Source organism: Anguilla anguilla, chromosome 11 (genome assembly GCF_013347855.1).
Source record: "Anguilla anguilla isolate fAngAng1 chromosome 11, fAngAng1.pri, whole genome shotgun sequence".
Taxonomy (NCBI): domain Eukaryota; kingdom Metazoa; phylum Chordata; class Actinopteri; order Anguilliformes; family Anguillidae; genus Anguilla; species Anguilla anguilla.
The window spans coordinates 36775828-36797828 of record NC_049211.1 but is presented as its reverse complement, the minus strand read 5'-3'; the positions used below and the strand labels follow the sequence as shown (position 1 = coordinate 36797828).

The 22001-nt window shown below is 45.5% G+C and overlaps 1 protein-coding gene across 1 annotated transcript; it reads right to left on the bottom strand.

Annotated features, from left to right (window-relative positions):
* Positions 1 to 909: 909 nt before the first annotated feature.
* On the bottom strand, positions 910 to 17384 carry pigt (phosphatidylinositol glycan anchor biosynthesis, class T). Its single transcript, XM_035383201.1, has 12 exons — positions 16755 to 17384; positions 16356 to 16533; positions 14262 to 14389; positions 12788 to 12888; positions 12036 to 12122; positions 10031 to 10118; positions 9842 to 9939; positions 8753 to 8912; positions 6459 to 6659; positions 5806 to 5971; positions 2597 to 2680; positions 910 to 2192 (listed from the first exon to the last, which is right to left on the bottom strand). Exons 1-12 carry the CDS (start codon positions 17215 to 17217, stop codon positions 1943 to 1945), a joined length of 2004 nt encoding a protein of 667 aa, XP_035239092.1. The 5' UTR covers positions 17218 to 17384; the 3' UTR covers positions 910 to 1942.
* Positions 17385 to 22001: the final 4617 nt, after the last annotated feature.

Genomic DNA, 22001 nt, shown 5'->3' with positions numbered 1-22001 from the left:
GTGGGGCCAGAACAGACAGGAGACGTGATCGGGAAGCGCAGGTGCGAAGAGGGGGAGGTGCCAGGCATCCTGAGGTAGCGGAACGGAGGTGTCTGGCTGGCATGTAGGGTTTGAAGATCTTGTGGAGGTATGCTGGGGCTGATCCCTTGACTGCCTGGTATGCTAGGACCAATGTTTTAAATTTGATGCGAGCCATAACAGGCAGCCAGTGGAGGGTAGTGAGCAGGGGAGTGACGTGGGAGTGTCTGGGGAGATTGAAGACCAGACAAGCTGCAGCATTCTGAATTATGGAGTCAGCAGGGGTCTGATGGCAGATGCCGGTAGTCCAGCCAGAAGAGTGTTGCAGTAGTCCAGGCAGTATAGTACCATTGCTTGGACCAGGAGCTGGGTTGAGTAGGTGGTGAGGAAGGGGCGGATTCTCCGGCTGTTATACAGGAAAGATCTGCACACCCGGCTTACCGCTGCAATGTTCTTGGAGAGGGACAACCTGTGCAGACAGCTTGTTCATACACACACACACGTGCAGAGAGCTTGTGCGTACACACATGCAGACAGCTTGTGAGTACACACACACACACACACACATGCAGACAGCTTGTGCGTACACACACACACACGTGCAGAGAGCTTGTGCGTACACACACACACACACACACAAATGCTGACAGCTTGTGCGTACACACACACACACACACACACACACACACACACACTCAAGCAGACAACACAGTTCTACCAGAGCTGTTCCCTCAAATGTATTTGTTCTGCTTTTTTATTAAGAATGTGTCACGCTTTTTCACCAGATATTATTGCAAAACAAGATCTGGTTGGGCAAATGAGAAACAGGGAACACCGTGTAAGTTAAACCGAACAGGTTTGAGAGTGGGAAAGAAAGTCGAGACTCATATATCAGGATGTGAAAGGGGGAAGTTATCCAAAAGGCAGATGGACAGGCAGTTCTGACTTCCTGCCCAGTTTATTGAAAGGAGACACAAATAAATACCCATTTTATACAAGCCCAACACAAAATCATGACATGAAAATCGTACCCTATTGAGACACCAGACCAGTGCAAAATGGGAAAGAAATGCCTGCAAAGAAACTGCTGTCATTTCTGAGAGGCTTCTGGAACCCATCCTGAGTGGGTGGAAGTCCTACCCATGATATGGTTTCCACAGAGTGTGGATCACAATTTTGACTCAGAACTTTGACTCAGAACTTCGACTCAGAGCAAACGTGTTTTAGGGTACACGGGTAAACACAGAGGTGGGTAAGGAGCGACGACTTGTTAAAATGATCATCGTACACTTTTTGAGGAAACATGCATGGGAATGTTTCTGAAAGAATGTTAAGACAAATGTTAAGTCTTCCTTGAGCACTGAATTCATAGGAGAAACAGCGCCTGGGTCTTCTGTTAGTTATAAGGGTCTCCACCCAAAAAGATTACTCGTTACTTTCAGAAAAATAAACAGTGATGCAAAAAAAGGGACTTGAAACACAGAAAATGGAGAAAGGTCTGACTCTGAGGTACAGAACAGTCCCCCCCCCAAACTCACAGCACAGCAGGACTTGTTCCTTCCAAGCATCTGTTTCTGGGCCACAGGAATGTCTCAGAAATGCACTTTTGTTTTCACAGCGGGCAAAAGGAGCAGTGATCTCATCTCCGTTCTCACAGTCTCCAGTCATGGCTGCATTTCTATAACCACAGCAGTCTTCCAGCAAGCAGACTAAGGCCATTCACAAACACATGCATCCAGCCTCGGCCCCAGGCTTTAACGCCGATATCTCTCTTCTCCTCCCAGCCTCCTCAAGTTACTCCTCAGACTTTAATATGTACAACCCCCAGCTCAACATCCCGTTCAAATGTCCTGGAATAATCCCCAGGAGTGTCTGGTTTGGCCTGGTTTTGGCCTGGTTTGGCCTGGCTCGGCCTGGGCGAGGCTCAGAGCAGCGGGACGCCCCGGATCCTGCGGATGACGTTGGCCAGCCGCTTGGCCAGCCCGGGGCCGGGCTCCTCCACCTGGAAGGTGCGGGTGAGCAGGTTGTACAGGGAGCCGTAACCCACGGCAACCACAGTGCAGGTGAGGCAGATGACGTTGTAGGGCATGCTGAAGTCAGGGGTGGGCAGGTTCACCAGCAGGGGCTCAGTGTACACCCGCACAAAATATGTGGACTCTTCTTTACAGGGGAAGCTACGAAACAGACGCACACACACATTTAAATCATTTATACCCACGTATATATTAAATAATAAACGCATAAATTTATATTATAAACACTTTACAAAAGGACATACATTTCTTGGATGCGTAATGCTAGGACTTGTCATATCATATGTGTCAGCATAGGAATAAAGATAGCGTTTGAGAAAGAGAAAACGGAGGAAGCAGCACCTTCTCCAGATAGAACAGCTGCACACACACACACACACACACACACACACACACACACAGATACACACATGTGCACGCACATGGACAGGGGTTACGACAATTCTACTGTAATACGAAGCAAGGCAACAGAGCGAGAGGGCAGAGAGTATATTACACTGCACACAGTTACATGTGAGGATCACCCTTATGAACTGTAAACTCACAAGCTGCTGAACAGAGGCCCTTCCTGTGTGCTGTTGGTATCCATGGCAACAATGCTGGGCACCAGGCCACTAATGACAGAGGAGCTGCAGAACAGACAGAATTCAGTTACAGTCGTTCCCATTGGACAGTCAATTAGTCCCTCCTCTTTCCCAGTGGTCATGAGCAACAAGGAACATGGCCCCAACCAATCAATCTCAGTGTAAACAGAGATAAAATGTAATTAATTACAACAATTAAACAGGCGCAAACATACAGACAGAATAAATTCAGTTCTACATGAAACGATGTTCAGATATTGATTGCATACTGGACACTGATGAGAGGTCAATAAATCGACTGGTTCTGGGTTGCTTTTAGATAATATTGCAAACGCACCCAAACACGTTGTATAAAGTCGGTCCATGAGAATTTCCAACATCTCCACAAGGTTGCTGAATAAATCACCATTACTACACCATTACATTTTTCAGAGAATGGAGTCATTCTAATGAGAGCAGAATCGCCTGTTCGAAAGGCAGCTTAACTGAGCAGACAGACAGAAAGGCAGCTTCACTGAGCAGACAGACAGAAAGGCAGCTTCACTGAGCAGACAGACAGAAAGGCAGCTTCACTGAGCAGACAGACAGAAAGGCAGCTTCACTGAGCAGACAGACAGAAAGGCAGCTTCACTGAGCAGACAGACAGAAAGGCAGCTTCACTGAGCAGACAGACAGGCAGCTTAACTGCACAGACAGAAAGGCAGCTTAGCTGAGCAGACAGACAGAAAGCCAGCTTCACTGAGCAGACAGACAGAAAGGCAGCTTCACTGAGCAGACAGACAGAAAGGCAGCTTCACTGAGCAGACAGACAGAAAGGCAGCTTCACTGAGCAGACAGAAAGGCAGCTTCACTGAGCAGACAGACAGAAAGGCAGCTTCACTGAGCAGGCAGAAAGGCAGCTTCACTGAGCAGACAGACAGAAAGGCAGCTTCACTGAGCAGACAGACAGAAAGGCAGCTTCACTGAGCAGACAGACAGAAAGGCAGCTTCACTGAGCAGACAGACAGAAAGGCAGCTTAACTGAGCAGACAGACAGAAAGGCAGCTTCACTGAGCAGACAGACAGAAAGGCAGCTTCACTGAGCAGACAGACAGAAAGGCAGCTTAACTGAGCAGACAGACAGAAAGGCAGCTTCACTGAGCAGACAGACAGAAAGGCAGCTTCACTGAGCAGACAGACAGAAAGGCAGCTTCACTGAGCAGACAGACAGAAAGGCAGCTTCACTGAGCAGACAGAAAGGCAGCTTCACTGAGCAGACAGACAGAAAGGCAGCTTCACTGAGCAGGCAGACAGAAAGGCAGCTTCACTGAGCAGGCAGACAGAAAGGCAGCTTCACTGAGCAGACAGACAGAAAGGCAGCTTCACTGAGCAGACAGACAGAAAGGCAGCTTCACTGAGCAGACAGACAGGCAGCTTAACTGCACAGACAGAAAGGTAGCTTAGCTGAGCAGACAGACAGAAAGGCAGCTTCACTGAGCAGACAGACAGAAAGGCAGCTTCACTGAGCAGACAGACAGAAAGGCAGCTTCACTGAGCAGACAGACAGAAAGGCAGCTTCACTGAGCAGACAGAAAGGCAGCTTCACTGAGCAGACAGACAGAAAGGCAGCTTCACTGAGCAGACAGACAGAAAGGCAGCTTCACTGAGCAGACAGACAGAAAGGCAGCTTCACTGAGCAGACAGACAGAAAGGCAGCTTCACTGAGCAGACAGACAGAAAGGCAGCTTCACTGAGCAGACAGACAGAAAGGCAGCTTCACTGAGCAGACAGACAGAAAGGCAGCTTCACTGAGCAGACAGACAGAAAGGCAGCTTAACTGAGCAGACAGACAGAAAGGCAGCTTAACTGAGCAGACAGACAGAAAGGCAGCTTCACTGAGCACACAGACAGAAAGGCAGCTTCACTGAGCAGACAGACAGAAAGGCAGCTTCACTGAGCAGACAGACAGAAAGGCAGCTTCACTGAGCAGGCAGACAGAAAGGCAGCTTCACTGAGGAGGCAGACAGAAAGGCAGCTTCACTGAGCAGGCAGACAGAAAGGCAGCTTCACTGAGCAGACAGAAAGGCAGCTTCACTGAGCAGACAGACAGAAAGGCAGCTTCACTGAGCAGTCAGACAGAAAGGCAGCTTCACTGAGCAGTCAGAAAGGCAGCTTCACTGAGCAGGCAGACAGAAAGGCAGCTTCACTGAGCAGACAGACAGAAAGGCAGCTTAACTGAGCAGACAGAAAGGCAGCTTAACTGAGCAGACAGACAGAAAGGCAGCTTCACTGAGCAGACAGACAGAAAGGCAGCTTCACTGAGCAGACAGACAGAAAGGCAGCTTCACTGAGCAGGCAGAAAGGCAGCTTCACTGAGCAGACAGAAAGGCAGCTTCACTGAGCAGACAGACAGAAAGGCAGCTTCACTGAGCAGGCAGTCAGAAAGGCAGCTTCACTGAGCAGACAGACAGAAAGGCAGCTTCACTGAGCAGACAGACAGAAAGGCAGCTTCACTGAGCAGACAGACAGAAAGGCAGCTTCACTGAGCAGACAGACAGAAAGGCAGCTTCACTGAGCAGACAGACAGAAAGGCAGCTTAACTGAGCAGACAGACAGAAAGGCAGCTTCACTGAGCAGACAGACAGAAAGGCAGCTTCACTGAGCAGTCACACAGAAAGGCAGCTTCACTGAGCACACAGAAAGGCAGCTTCACTGAGCAGACAGACAGAAAGGCAGCTTAACTGCGCAGTCAGACAGAAAGGCAGCTTCACTGAGCAGGCAGACAGAAAGGCAGCTTCACTGAGCAGACAGACAGAAAGGCAGCTTCACTGAGCAGACAGACAGAAAGGCAGCTTCACTGAGCAGACAGACAGAAAGGCAGCTTCACTGAGCAGACAGACAGAAAGGCAGCTTCACTGAGCAGACAGACAGAAAGGCAGCTTCACTGAGCAGGCAGACAGAAAGGCAGCTTCACTGAGCAGACAGACAGAAAGGCAGCTTCACTGAGCAGACAGAAAGGCAGCTTCACTGAGCAGACAGACAGAAAGGCAGCTTCACTGAGCAGGCAGTCAGAAAGGCAGCTTCACTGAGCAGACAGACAGAAAGGCAGCTTCACTGAGCAGGCAGACAGAAAGGCAGCTTCACTGAGCAGACAGACAGAAAGGCAGCCATTAGTGCCGTTGGTGCCTCACCCTGCGTAAAAGCCGTGGTTTGGGTCAGGGGGGTACTCGGTCCACTTGAGCAGGGCTCTCTCAAACTGCACCGTCACCTCGGTGACAGAGTTCGGGGGCAGCTGAATCAGCATCTCCAGCAGGTGGGGGCGCAGTCGGTCCTTAGAGGGCTGGTAGTGAATGTAGCCTGGCGGGCAGAGAGGGGCACAGCAAGGAGACGTCAACAGGGAGGACCCTTTACCGCTACAAAGGGAACGAGTACTCACTGGACTCATTAAAGGGAACGAGTACTCACAGGACTCATTAAAGGGAACGAGTACTCACAGGACTCATTAAAGGGATTGAGTACTCCCTGGACTCGTTAATAGGGAATGAGTACTCAATGGGCTCATTAAATGGAGTGAGTACTCACTGGACTCATTAAAGGGAGTGAGTACGCACTGGACTCATTAAAGGGAGTGAGTACTCACAGGACTCATTAAAGGGAATGAGTACTCACTGGACTCATTAAAGGGAATGAGTACTCACTGGACTCGTTAATAGGGAATGAGTACTCAATGGGCTCATTAAATGGAGTGAGTACGCACTGGACTCATTAAAGGGAGTGAGTACGCACTGGACTCATAAAAGGGAGTGAGTACTCACTGGACTCGTTAAAGGGAATGAGTACTCACTGGGCTTGTTTTCGCGGTTCTTGCTGGTGACGGTCAGCGTGTGGACGTACAGGCGCAGGTACCAGGGGACGCTGTCCAGCAGCAGGACAGGGAAGGCCCGGTACGGGTGGTTGTTGTAGACGAGCGTGTGGATCTCCCCGGTCTGCAGGCCGTACCCAGCCACGTAGCGCTCGCCGTGTAAGAGAGGCCTCAGGCCTTCGGCTGCGGGAGAGACGGGCCACTCTAAAGCTCCTCCATTACAGCACCTCCTCTCCTGTGTGTTACAGGTGCTACAGCGCAGCAACGCTACACACGTCATATGGGCTGTATTATTATTATTTTCAGTTGGTCTTATGGCTCATTATATGGAGTCAATGAACTGTTCGATTCATGGCTCTCTATATGGAATTATGGATTCCTCTTTGTGATGATGACTTTTATGACAATTAAGCTTAGTTAATATCATATAATTGATTCTTGTTATAACAGAATATTTTGATCTATAAAATGTGGAAAATATTGTTTTGTTTTTTTATTTTATTTAACCAGGGTAAACTCTTTGCGAATATAGTGTTATGGGAATGACCACAGTGAGTCAGGACCTCGGTTTAACATCATCCGAAAGACGGCATCTCCTACAGCACAGTGTCCCCGTCACTGCACTGGGGCACTGGGGCTTATTTGACCAGAGGGAAGATTGCCCCCTGCTGGCCTATGATGTAATTGTAATGTACGACTTGTTTTATGAAATCCTATGTATTTATTTAGTGTATGAACCATAGACTGTATAGGTATGAACGCTGGCGGAAGCCATGTCCATTGTCTGTCTGCCGTCATTGGTAGACATAATGCGTCATCGCAATTAACCAATCAGAGCTGTATAAATACAGGCATGTGGTTTTGATACACCGGGGTGTATAGGAAATAGGCTTTGGCTGAAACATCGGGTGTTTTATTGTACTTCTCTGTTCATACAGAATAAAAGACAGAATTTTAAAAAAGAGAGAAGCACTCATTTTTTTACTTGGAGCGCTGCCACCTTGTCATGGCGCAGAGATTTTTTTGGATTTGCACCCAGTTTGTTTTGTTTGGCAAATTATTTATCATTAAATTAAATTATGTTTCAAGCCCAGTTCTCTAGCCATTGTACTACACTGCTGGCTGATATAGTGCAGGGAATACTACGTGCTAAAATACAATGCAGTATACACCACTGGTCACAAGATTTAGGACACGTTACGCATGTTCCAGTATTGTTTTTAGTGAACTTTAAGCAGTTCAACTTCTGTACATGGCATCAAATGGCACATGTTAATAAGTGAATAGTCAGAAGTTATATTTAAAAAAAAAATCTTTTACTTCACAGAACAGTGACCTAAATTTTGGAGCCGTATTTGGAAAAATAAACAGGAGAAGAAATTCTTTCCATTTTCCAACAAGAGAAGTAAAATGGGGCATAACTGCCCTAGTAGAAAAACAAAGGCCTGAACGTTCTCAGAAATTATTACTGCAAAAGGTGGCTACGTTGATGAATCGAAGATTTAAACACTTTATATTTTACAAGAAGAAATTACTTCCATTTTTATCTCGGTTCTCTAGAAAACTGTGGGTGTACTAAAACATTTGACCGGTAGTGTGCATCCTGTGCGTGTTGACAATAATATCAATACTTAATGAAACCATTTAAACGCTGCAACTGCAATCATACAAGGAAGGTAATAACGAAGATGCGTAAAGTGCGTGTCTGCTGATTTTACTCACAGTACTCCGGGCTGATTTCACTCACAGTACTCCTGGGCTGATTTTACTCACAGTACTCCTGGGCTGATTTTACTCACAGTACTCCTGGGCTGATTTTACTCACAGTACTCCGGGGTGATTTTACTCACAGTACTCCTGGGCTGATTTTACTCACAGTACTCCTGGGCTGATTTTACTCACAGTACTCCTGGGCTGATTTTACTCACAGTACTCCTGGGCTGATTTTACTCACAGCACTCCTGGGCTGGTTTTACTCACAGTACTCCTGGGCTGGTTTTACTCACAGTACTCCTGGGCTGGTTTTACTCACAGTACTCCTGGGCTGATTTTACTCACTGTACTCCTGGTCTGATTTTACTCACAGTACTCCTGGGCTGATTTTACTCACAGTACTCCTGGGCTGATTTTACTCACAGTACTCCTGGGCTGATTTTACTCACAGTACTCCTGGGCTGATTTTACTCACAGTACTCGTTTGCATATGAAAGCACAGGATACAAAGGAATTAAAGATCTTGTACTCTACAAACATAGGGACATGAAGATGGCGCTCACCAACATCCATCATTTTCCAGCGCAGTTGAATGTTGAGGGATCGCAGAGTTCCGAAGGTGTCAGGGGTCATGAGGTCATACACAGAGTAGGTCCTCCGGTCGCCCAGCACCACTGCTTGGCTTAGAATGGGGGAGACTGGGCTCAGCTCAAACAGCTCCCCCTAGAGGAGGGAAGACAAGCACACAACCCTGCTGTCATCATAACAGTAACCAGAATGATCACACATGCAACTATAACTGAAAGCAACAACGATAATTATAACACTAACTGGCTGGGAAACGTTCAACTGAATGAATGAATGAATGAATGAATGAATGAATTAAATGCTCCGGTCACAACAATAACCAATAAAAAAAGGGCAGCAAAAAAACCAAAAAGACTCATTTAACTCATTTAACAGATCAGGCCGTGACTGATTAATTCTCTCTGTGTGTTTGGCCAAAACAGAGATATCGGGAGCGAAATGTGCAAATTTTGGCAGAGGCATACATCATCGTAACGCACACCTCTACCCTTCCTTATTTTTGAAGAGCTACAATGGGCGGGCGGGTAACTGGAATTTGGATATAGGCGAAGGAGGCATTGGCCAAACTCAAAGAGAGGTTTGGTGTAGCTGCTGTTCCGACTGTAAACAATATTAGCTTGTGAGCTAGCTAGTGTAGTGCCCTTGCTCTTCTGTCCTCTGAGTGAAATCACCAAAAATATTCAAATAGACCCAATAGACACATTGACACAACTAAAAAAAAATTAAATGTGTACTACTGTTAATTGTATTTCTAGCTAGCCAGTTTCACCATGTTTGATTCCATATTTTAATAAAACAGGCTCAAGTTAGCCAACCTTTCCTCACTGCTAGCTGCGTTTTCCTAGAGCTGCAATATGCAATACCAGGTAACGATATGAGAGTAGCATGCCATCGCGATGTTCCAGCATCATCCTGCCACTATGCCGTCGACTATACACACAGTACAAAGCCACACGTAGGCTACCGTCAACATATTGCCAGCAATAAATGATATTTGGAAAACAAACAAAAAGACCACGAAATGTCCTGCAAATTTCTACAACCCAGCAAGAGGGGACACCCACCTGGCTGTTGTCTGTGACGTCCACGTAGATCTTACTGGAGGAAGCCAGGGGACAGGCCTCTGTTAGTGTGCGGGAGAACATCTTGAACAGGGACCACTCTGCAGAACAGAGCGCAGGTATCAGCTGTGTGTCCATGGTAACCATGCTAGTAAACCCAACACGAAACGGCTGCTCAAAAGAGCCTCTCACCCCTTCTGCTCTGTCCAGAGGTATAGAGGTCGAAGACGACGCTCAGAGTCTGCCGAAGTTCCCATGCAGTGGACGTACACTTCCAGTCCTGCCACAGAAACACAGCGACTAGTGTTAAGCAGAGAAACACAGCAGCAGCGTTAAACACAAAAACACAGCACCAGCGTTAAGCACAGAAACACAGCGGCAGTGTTAAGCAGAGAAACACAGCGGCAGTGTTAAGCAGAGAAACACAGCACCAGCATTAAGCAAACAAAGCGGCAGCGTTAAGCAGACAAACAAAGCGGCAGTGTTAAGCAGAGAAACACAGCGGCAGCGTTAAGCAGAGAAACACAGCGGCAGCGTTAAGCACAGAAACACAGCGGCAGTGTTAAGCAGAGAAACACAGCACCAGCATTAAGCAGACAAACAAAGCGGCAGTGTTAAGCAGAGAAACACAGCGGCAGTGTTAAGCAGAGAAACACAGCGGCAGTGTTAAGCAGAGAAACACAGCGGCAGTGTTAAGCAGAGAAACACAGCGCCAGTGTTAAGCACAGAAACACAGCGGCAGTGTTAAGCAGAGAAACACAGCACCAGCGTTAAGCAAAGAAACACAGCGGCAGTGTTAAGCAGAGAAACACAGCGGCAGCGTTAAGCACAGAAACACAGCGGCAGTGTTAAGCAGAGAAACATCCGAGTCGCCCTACTTTCCCCGATAACTGGCAGAGGTCAAATTCCACTCACGTTCCGGAAATGAATTGAGATTTAAGTCATGAATCGGAAAACACCCATAATGCTCCAAACTTAAATCAATGAATCCCCGGCCCATGCCCTGACGTTGTCTGGAGTTCCAGATCCATCAACCGGCTCCTCTAAACTGCGCTATTCTGAACTTTACCATTTGGTCTTCTATTATTCCTGTTAGATTTCATCTCAGCTGTAACCTACTTAACCCATTTTATTTGCTGTCTGCTACTTAACACCAGGCTGGCCAGTGGAGGATGGGCTCCCCCTCTATAACCGGGTTCCTCTCGATCTCTCTTCCCATTGGGCAGTTTTTACCCTATGTACCTGCTAATTGGGGGTTCAGGCCTTGTGTTTGCTCTGTTTGCTCTTTTTGCTCTGTCTTTTTCCTTGCTTCTCTGTAAAGTGTCTTTGTGACAGTTCTCTGTAAAAAGCGCTATACAAATAAAATTGAATTGAATTGAAATTGAATCAAATTAAATTTATTTCCTGAATTGACTGAACGGAAATGCTGGCAGGTCTGTTTTTGATGGTCAGGAAACCACTAGCAAAATGACCAAAGCAGTGCTTTATCAGTACAGGAGAGAGATAATATATCTTAAAAACATTAATAAATTAAACAAACACATATTAACATTAAAAACATGAATTCCCTCTGGCTGTCCAATCACACTGCGTGACAAAATGATAAAATTCTAGACGTGCATGACATTGAGGACAAGTGTCGTCTGACCTGTTTCTCACCTGGCAGACGGGCCAGTGAATGAACAGTGTTGTGCTGAGAGTCAGTAAATGAACAGTATTGTGCTGAAGGTCAGTGAATGAACAGTGTTGTGCTGAAGGTCAGTGAATGAACAGTGTTGTGCTGAAGGTCAGTGAATGAACAGTGTTGTGCTGAAGGTCAGTGAATGAACAGTGTTGTGCTGAGAGTCAGTGAATGAACAGTGTTGTGCTGAAGGTCAGTGAATGAACAGTGTTGTGCAGAAGGTCAGTGAATGAACAGTGTTGTGCTGAGGGTCAGTGAATGAACAGTGTTGTGCTGAAGGTCAGTGAATGAACAGTGTTGTGCAGAAGGTCAGTGAATGAACAGTGTTGTGCTGAGGGTCAGTGAATGAACAGTGTTGTGCTGAAGGTCAGTGAATGAACAGTGTTGTGCAGAAGGTCAGTGAATGAACAGTGTTGAGCTGAAGGTCAGTGAATGAACAGTGTTGTGCTGAGAGTCAGTGAATGAACAGTGTTGTGCAGAAGGTCAACGCACGGTGTTGGGAGGAGTGTTTCTCACCTGGCACACGGGCCGGATGTGCACGGCCTGAGAGTGGAAACTGCTATGGAAAAGCTTCTCTGACTTCAGCAGAACCGCCAGGCCAGTCTGGGTGGGGCAGGGCAGGGCGAGGCGGGGCAGGGTGGGGCGGGGTGTGGGGGTGGGGGTAGGAGGTACAGATCAGTCACATGGATCACACAAGGAGAGAGAACACAAAAAGTCTAACCCCTGGAAAACCCCGTCCTGCTTAAAATAAAAACTTAAACTTAAAAACGTAAACATTTTCAAAGGAGGCTTTCACCCACTAATAGGACTGACTTATTAGAATTTCATTTTTAAAAATGCATCTCTGACTCACTTTCCCAAATGAAATTTGTGAGAAACACATAAATCTGAAAACAGAATCTAGGCTGCCTTGAAGTCTTGAGTCTTGTTATTTTACTCTGATTTACAGATTGCGGATAGATAGACAAATAACACTGACATCTTTTGACAAAGTTGACCTTCAAACAAAACAAAACTATTTAAATACAACATTTCAAATCAGCACAACCTACTCCAAAATGTCATACAAAACATTTTAGTAAAGCAATAAGATACTGTAAAGTTTATTCAAGTGCACTGTCTGTGTGAACACGGCTCATCAGATTTCAGAATACACACTGAGAAGCTAACAAAACAACTACAGGAAGGGGCTGTAATGTGGCCATTATGTCAATGTACCTTAGAGGCACAGGTGTGGCAGAGACAGGAAATAGCAAATGCTCGTGTACCTTAGAGCCACAGGGTAGAAGCTTCTTCCATGGTGTCAGGTTTTCTGTGCAAACAATCTCCCGTGGCAACACAGCATACCGTAGGAACTTATGGTTGGTCACTGCATACAAGAAGCAAAAAAACGGTCTGAAAATCAGCAACAGACTAAGCACCAACAGCCACACCCAACATACAGCACAAATGCAAACTTGATCAAATACAGAAACCAGTTACACTCCTGTGCATGTAGGGGGTATGTGTGGGGTTAGTGAGCGTATGTGTGGGCTTAGTGGGGGTATGTGTGGGGTTAGTGGGGGTATGTGTGGGGTTAGTGGGGTATGTGGGGGGACAGTGGGGTATGTGAGGGGTTAGTGGGGGCATGTGTGGGGTTAGTGAGCCTATGAGCTATGTGGACGGAGTGTGGCACAGTGGGTAAGGAACTGCGCTTGTAACCGAAAGGTCGCAGGTTCGATTCCCGGGTAAGGACACTGCCGTTGTACCCTTGAGCAAGGTACTTAACCTGCATTGCTGCAGTATATATCCAGCTGTACAAATGGATATAATGTAAAGTGCTATGTAAAAAAGTTGTGTAAGTCGCTCTGGATAAGAGCGTCTGCTAAATTCCTGTAATGCAATGTAATGTGAGGGGTTAGTGGGGTATATGAGGGGATTGTGGGGGTATGTGTGAAATGAGTGGGGTATGTGAGGGGTTAGTGGGGTATGTTAGGGGTATGTGGGGGTATGTGTGGGGATAGTGGGGTATGTGTGAAATTAGTGGGGCATGTGAGGGTTTAGTGGGGGTATGCGTGGGGGTATGTGAGGGGTTTGTGTGGGGTTAGTGGGGGTATGTGTGGAGTTAGTGGGAGTATGTGAGGGGTTAGTGGGGTATTTGTGGGGTACTTGTGGGATTAGTGGGTGTATGTGTGGGGTTTGTAAAGGTATGTGTGGGGTACTTGTGGGGGCATGTGTGTGGTTAGTGAGGTACTTGTGGGGTTTGTGAGGGAACGTGTGGGGTTAGTGGGGTATTTGTGGGGTTTGTGAAGGTATGTGTGGGGTACTTGTGGGGTTAGTGGGGGTATGTGTGGGATTAGTGAGGTATTTGTGGGGGACTTGTGGGGTTAGTGGGGGCATGTGTGTGGTTAGTGGGGTACTTGTGGTGTTAGTAGGGGTATGTGTGGGGATAGTGGGGTATTTGTGGGGGACCTGTGAGGTTAGTGGGGGTATGTGTGTAACGGCAGTGTAGCACAGTGGGTAAGGAACTGGGCTTGCAACCAAAAGGTCATAGGTTCGATTCCTGGGTAAGAAACTGCCGCCGTACCCTTGAGCAAGGTACTTAACCCAAATTGCTTCAGTACATATCCAGCTGTATAATTGGATACAATGTAAAAAATGCTATGTGTAAGTCGCTCTGGATAAGAGCGTCTGCTAAAATGTCTGTAATGTAATGGTTAGTGGGGTACTTTTGGGGTTAATGGAGGTATGTGTGAGCCTCACCATTTCCCACTCCCAGAGGTTTGAAGGAGGCACTGGGCTGCACAGTGTTGGTGGAGTCGATGAAATTCAGAGATGCACAGAAGATTCCGGACAGCACATTAGTGAGCTCCTTCCAGGCCCCGTCCACACTGAAACACAGCACAGCAGCGGACTCAATTACTGAAGCTAAAAGACACACACTGCTTACTGAAGCTAAATTACACACACTGCTTACTGAAGCTAAATTACACACACTGCTTACTGAAGCTAAACGACATACAATGCTTACTGAAGCTAAACTACACACACTGCTTACTGAAGCTAAAGGACACACAATGCTTACTGAAGCTAAACTACACACACTGCTTACTGAAGCTAAACTACAGATTCCTTACTGAAGCTAAACGACACACAATGCTTACTGAAGCTAAAGGACACACAATGCTTACTGAAGCTAAATTACACACACTGCTTACTGAAGCTAAACTACAGATTCCTTACTGAAGCTAAACTACACACACTGCTTACTGAAGCTAAAGGACACACACTGCTTACTGAAGCTAAACTACACACACTGCTTACTGAAGCTAAACTACAGATTCCTTACTGAAGCTAAACTACACACAATGCTTACTGAAGCTAAACGACACACAATGCTTACTGAAGCTAAACGACACACAATGCTTACTGAAGCTAAATTACACACACTGCTTACTGCAGCTAAACGACACACAATGCTTACTGAAGCTGAACTACACACAGCTTATAGAAGCTAAACTACACACACTGCTCATTGAAGCTAAAATATACACACTGCGTACTGAAGCTAAACTACACACACTGCTTACAGAAGCTAAACGACACAAACTCCTTACTGAAGCTAAACTACATACCACTGCTTACTGAAGCTAAACTATACACACTGCTTACTGAAGCTAAACTTCACAGACTGCTTACTGAAGCTAAACTGCATGCACTGCTTACTGAAGCTAAACAACACATACTGCTTAAAGAAACTAAACTACACACACTGCTTATTACATTACAGGCATTTGGCAGACGCTCTTATCCAGAGCTACGTACAACAAAGTGTATAACCATAAGCAGGAACAAGTGTGTCGAAAACCCTAGAGAGAAGTACCGTTCCAAGTGCAGGGAACAACCGCATAGTTTATCTTGGACCCTGTAGATTAAACTGATTAACACAAACAAGAACAGCAACAACACAGTCTATGCAAAAATACAAGCAGTAGTTAAGACGAGTGCATTAACTAAGTCAACTATGAAACAGCTACCTAGTTACATTTAGTATAGTGCACATGCTTTATAAAACTGAATGAGGTTTAAAACTCTGTTCCATTAGACACACAATCACATTTACACCTGAAGGTGTATAGTCAAGTTGAGAGATGCAAGTTAGCATGTGACCTCTTCTACTGAATGCGATGTCACCCCTGCAGAACCAATAGGACTGTGATTAGCTCTGCTGGTGACCTTTTGCTCCACAGCCTAAAAGTGTCTCTTGTTGCTCAGCGCGTCCGACCAGGGCAGGACTTCAGACCATACACCAAACCTTCCCCCGTTACGGGCCAAGGCCAACACTTATATATGTAATCACCTTAAAAACATTCAACTGGAACAAACTTTCTAAAACAGCCAGGACAGCACAATCATTGGCCATCTTCAAATAAACCGAAGACCCATCTCCTCAGACTGTATCCTGGGTCCCCTCCCATCCCCACCTCGTAACACTCCAACCTTTAGTACTAGTTAAGGTAATAGTACTTTTCTATGTATTTAGGTTTTTCAGTCTTACAGTTTATGTAATCTGTATGCATTCATGATTTGTATTTTGGATCTTGCTGTGCATAGTTAATTTACAGTAGTCATTTGGTAATGCTACATACTCGCTGGTCCGGGAATGGTGTTAGCCAGGTGTGGAACTATTGCTAATATTAATAAAGTAAATCCACTCATATTCATTTACGTTATAGGTAGCTTTGGATAAGCCCGTCTACTAAATGACTGAAATGTAATGTAATGCAACTGTAAGGTAACGTAATGTGACGCTGTATTGCTGTTTATCACACACACTGGCGGCCATGCTGCACTCACTCTGTGACAGTATCCTGGAACCAGACCCAGAGCTCCGCACCAGGCGGGGCCGACAGGAAGGGCTGTCCCCACTGCATGGTCCGCCAGAAGCCCTGGGTGAAGGAGATGTGCAGCTCGCGCACAGAGAACTTCGTGATGACCTGCCCCAGAGACTTGGGGAAAAGCCGGTAATCTGCCACTGAATTGAAAATAAGGAAAATTAGGCAGAGTATGGTCTATATGCATAGGCTACAACAACATTTTACATTTTTATGGAGGTTTGCTAAATTTCAATAGCAAACCTCCATAATTGCAGAAAATGTAAATTATTTAATACGGTAACATAATGGTGATAATTGGCTTTCTATCGCTTCATGTACAGGGTTTATTAACGCGCATGCACCTCCGTCTCTTTGTTACCTTTTTTCCCTTTCTGAAAGAAGTCCGTGTCCCAGCGAGTGCGGAACTGAAAGCTTGAATAAATGTCTCCAGAATGAAGCGGCCTGATGACCAACTCCTCTTGAAACTGGTCGTTATATCGTTGATGTCGCAGAGAGTCAAACGCTTCTGCAGCTTCATCGCGCAGGTTTCCTGTCGCTTTCTCGCCGCTGAGGGGAACAGTGTCGAGATCCACCTCCGTAGCCGCCCATCGGCTGCCGGATTCCAAGGCTTCGGGGCTGGCGGCACTACCGTCCTGTCTCGGCGTAAACTCGTTTGATTCCCTGGTGTCCGTACGTTCAGGAAGCACACTGTCCGTTCCATCAGTGGATTTCGGTTCTTCTCTGATATCTTCCAAATTATTCGGGGTTGAAGCACTCACAAAATGCGATACCAGCGCTACAAAACCTAGCAACAAAACGGGACCATATCTGTAGGCTGCCATTTTTTTGACATTACTTCCGCGTTGTCTTCTTTTGGGTGGGTGGATGGATTTTGACAGATACGAAATGACGTTGGGCTACATGCTGCCATCTGCTGTAGCGGAGTGTGAACTGTAAATAAACGTGTCGCCAAACACATAATTCAAAACGTTTTGGGACACTCGGAAAAAGGATTTTGAGTGCTATTGAATGAACTAGGTAAACACTAAGTATCCCTCTAAGGTTAACGGCTAGGTAGCAGACAGCACCAGGATAATGAGAATATTGTCAGCAGACACTTAGCCAGGGGCACCGCCAGGGATTTTGGGCCCCATGAAAAGATATCACATTGGGCCCCGCCACCACAGGCCACCTAATAATTTTTTAGGGCCCCTGTCAGTCACAGGACCTTAGAATCGTCCTAACTTTTCCCCCCATATGGCGCCCCTGCACGTAGCTGATCAGAAACCACACCTGTAAATACTGAATGTATGAATATGTAAGGAATAAACCACGTTGGGCTGTCCTGTTATTGGAAAATAATGTGCGACGAGGGTGGTGATACAGCCGAGGCGAAGCCTCGCTTAACCACACCCAAAGTACATAAACACTGTTCATTCACTGACCCTCAGCACAGCACTGCTCATTCACTGACTCTCAGCACAGCACTGTTCATTCACTGACTCTCAGCACTAATACTGCGATATACCGAACACTGTTCAGTCACTGACCCTCAGCACAGCACTGTTCATTCACTGACTCTCAGCACTAATACTGCGATATACCAAACACTGTTCAGTCACTGACCCTCAGCACAACACTGTGACTTGAAACAATTTAGGAAACATTGGGTAGCATTGCTTTGGAATACAGCTTATTTAATTTCGGTGAGGCAAGATAGCCTATAGTGTTTGTAGCACAGAAACTTGGCGTCATTTTGATATCAATACTTTTATTGGCAGGCCTAGTTTTTGCCAGTTTGAATGAATGAGTTATAGACAGTGCTTTGTATGTGTGAGTAACTTTTTATTAGCTGCGACCGCAGCTCTATAGCTCTGACGGTCGGTCGGTTGGTTGGTTGGTTGGTCGGTTGGTCCACAAGTGTCCCACCCCGTAGCGACCAGTTTTTCGCCCCAGGATGCTGAAATCTGGCATGGACGTTGGTCATGACTGAAGGCAGAGCTGAGTAACTTTCAGGCAATTGACCAACAGGGGGCATGGCGATGGGCGTGGCCTATCACAAAAAGGTGCATAACTTGCCCCAGGAGGCTGAAATTTGGCATGGACGTTGCTCATGACCGAAGGTAGAGCTGAGTAACTTTCAGGCTGTTTGACCAAGAGGGTGCGTGGCAATGGGCGTGGCCTAATCACAAAAAGGCGCATAACTCCCGAATGATTTGCACAAGATTTTGTGGAAAGGTTGGTCATGAGCCAAAGAACAGGTCACATGTTTGTTAGTCTTGCATAGCCAGACCTATCTCCACACTTTGTTTCAGCGCTGTGCCAGTGCTGGAGAAAGGTCTGGCTGAACTCATTATCATTCCGCTATAGGGAGAAAAAACGCTCTGGCTTGTTTGTATTTCTTTAAACCAATCACAATCGTCTTGGGCGGCGCTAAGCCCAGGATGCAGCGACGGTGCTCTTGCAAAATAGTGTCGTAATGGAGTACTGGCCAGCAGCTATTTTCTCGTCCGAGTCTGGATCTTGACCGGCATACGCTGCAGCTACCCCCCTTGACTGCAGGGTTTTCGCCTGGTCCTCCATTATCGCGACCAAGGGGGACACTACCAAAACCATGTCTCTGTGTTTACCCTCGCTAGTTCACTGCAGACGATAAGTCATAACCATAACCGCTGGGCAAATGTGCAAGAACGTCCCTGTTAGACAGCAAATGTTCTAAACATATTCTTTGTATATCTTTACAACCATTCACCAAAAGAACCAAGCAGGCCTGCCTTATTGCACGATCCAAATTTTCATCAAAACTTGCCATTTTCAGCGTGTAGGTTGCTAGTTTGGAGGTTGTTGTTGATGTAGCCACGTTGACTTTGAAAACGGTAACAGATAGTGGCAGATAGTGGAAGGGGAGGAGAATTCCGACTGAAATAGTTGGCCAATGGCAGGCTTATACCCACAGTCTATATCCTGTGAGTCAGACTACGTGTTTGTGTGAGGGTGTGTGCGTGGATGCATGCACACATGGATGCATGTGCATGTGCGGTCCTACGAAGCAGGAACCATATTGTTTTTGTTGATATTATTATTATTATTATTTTCCTGGAAATGGTAAAATAACTCAAAAAGTCCTTGACCAAAAATTATATAAATTACCAGGTTGAAACTAGAGACCATGAGTAACTATGCCAGAAAGAATGACCATGATTCGTCCATAGGTGGCGCTACAGTAACCGATTCAAAACGCAAATTTCAAAATGCTGGCATTTCCACCCCGTTTGATGAAAATTAATGAAACTAGGTGTACTTGTGTCATTCTTCATGAGGAACAAATATGCCTCAAGAACCCATAAAGTCCACCATGATGGATTTTTCTGTAGATTGAACATTTGGCAAAACCTATAAAAAGTTTCTTCTAATAAACCGTCCGATTGGTCCGAAATTGCCCACGTACATGTATGGTGCATGTCTCCCTATAGGGTGTTAACAGCTAAGAGATCCATTCCAAGATGGTGGAGAAACTGGTATTTAAAAAATAATAATAATTGGCCACAAATTTCAAGTGCTTATGACTTTTTACAATAATAATCAAGGGACTTGAAATTAACTGGGCATGAAGAGGGCACTACTATGTTGTACCATGTCGACGTAGTTGCAGATATCTCAAAAAAGGAAATTACAGGCATTTGAAATTTGACCATTTTTGGCAGGAAGATGGATTCAGCAAATGTGGGACATCAGCAGAAGTGGGACACTTAAGCTTTGCATTTCTCTGATATGTACAAATCAACAACCAATCAAAAAAAAAACATTCTTGAATTGTTGCTACAATAGTTACTGTCATTCAACAATTGTTTTTATTGGACTGACGTCTTCACAGTGGGCGTGCTCAGCCGTCAAACTCCTACTGAATCTACCAAAAAGTGTCCCACATTTGCTGAATCCACCCTAATGCTAATATAATGCTTTAAAACTCATCTTCTCATGAACACTTTACCTGATTCTGTCACCATCGCACATGTGTACTCTTGGGTATTCTGTCCATCAAGGGTGATAAGGACAAGTCGTTTCGTTAAAAATTGCGTGATTTGTGGCGTGGCAAAATTAGCACTTTATGCTGATGCACATTCATATTTCAAAGTAATGTTTCTCATGAACCGGAAGTTGGGTCGTCTCACGCACGGGTATGTAGATTGTCCAAAATCATCTCTAGTGAAGATGTGACAGAAAATTTGCTGGGTTAAAAGATGACCGCAATACAGGGTAGATGGCGCTGTCATATAATCAAGTCTGTAACCATGAAACTGTTTATTATTATTATTATTATTATTATTATTATTATTAATAATAATCCTTTATTTAAATAGGTGATCACATTGAGACTGGAATCTCTTTTTCAAGTGAGACCTATATACATAGGTAAGAAACACACATAGGCATAGAAACAGACAGATACAGAAATGCTATTATATATATTGAATATAAATGTTGTCAACGTAGTAAATTGTAATGTGGGCTGATGAATAAAAGAACGCCGCAGTGTTTAACAAGTGCCGTTCACTTCAACAGGCTAAACGTTTAAATGTGAAGTAAAACAATAGTCCTCAGTAGCTACCAGCAATGTCATGTGATGTAGTCAGATTTGATCGAGAAGTAAGAGGAAATGGGGAAAAGGCTAGAGGAAACGCTGGTAACCACTCTGCGCTATGTATGATATGATTGGAGGTGCGTACATTACACTCACTTTCTTTTTTTCTTTTTTATATGCACTTTCCACCCAATTTTTCTAGCTCTAACTAGTCCTATAGTTTTTGCACTGCATTCAAACTTTTTACACCAAATGACCGGCTAGTTCCAGACATTGTTGCTTTTATTCAGATTTTTTAAATATTAAAAACTTTTTGAAATATTCAATATTGCACTTTTCTAACACAGCTCCTTCAGTTTTGACGCTTTCTAGACTTTTTTGACATCAAAACGTTCAGCTATTTGTCTACTCTCTCACTAAAAACTTTTTTTGGAATCGCATGTTTCAGTCTCCCAGCCAGATTGGCATTTATAAAGCAGACGTGCAGTGCTTTCAGAAAATGTTCACCACCATGGATTATATTTGTCATGGTTCTATGTTTCCGTCTCTGTTTCCTTGTTGGGCCGTCAGATGGCGGCACTTCCTGCTTGTTCCCGTTAATTGTATTATTGCTTTAAATTATTTTATTATTGTCTCGTTATTTAATCATCATCCCCACCTGCCTCTCGTTTTTCCTTCCCTCTGGTTTGATTGTTTTTTGAGTTCACCTGTGTCTTGTTACCCCCTGTCTATTTAAGTTCTTTGTCCCCTTGACTCGGTGCTGGTTCCTTGTGTTTGTTTCCAACTTGTGTTAGTTCCTTCTTGTTAGTAAAGTCTTTTGTATCTACATTTTTGAGTTTCGTGTTTTTTTTCCCCACTCTGCGCCTGGGTCCTAAACCCCTTGCCCGTGATAGAAGGAACCAGCCAGTACTGGACCCAGCAGAGATTTTTTTTTCTCTCTCCCCCCCCCCCCCCCCCCCCCTTTTCCTTTTCTCTCTCCCTGGGATTCTCCCTCGCCCAAGGTTTATGGTTCGCCCCCGCCTCGAGCACCGGAGCGGCCTCCAG

Coding starts and splice junctions, on each gene's coding strand:
- pigt (XM_035383201.1), bottom strand. CDS start 17,217: ATGGCAGCCTACAGATATGGTCCCGTTTTGTTGCTAGGTTTTGTAGCG. Junction 9,940..10,030: donor CTCTGGACAGAGCAGAAGGG/GTGAGAGGCTCT, acceptor TCTGTTCTGCAG/AGTGGTCCCTGTTCAAGATG. Junction 2,193..2,596: donor GGGCCTCTGTTCAGCAGCTT/GTGAGTTTACAG, acceptor TCTGTTTCGTAG/CTTCCCCTGTAAAGAAGAGT.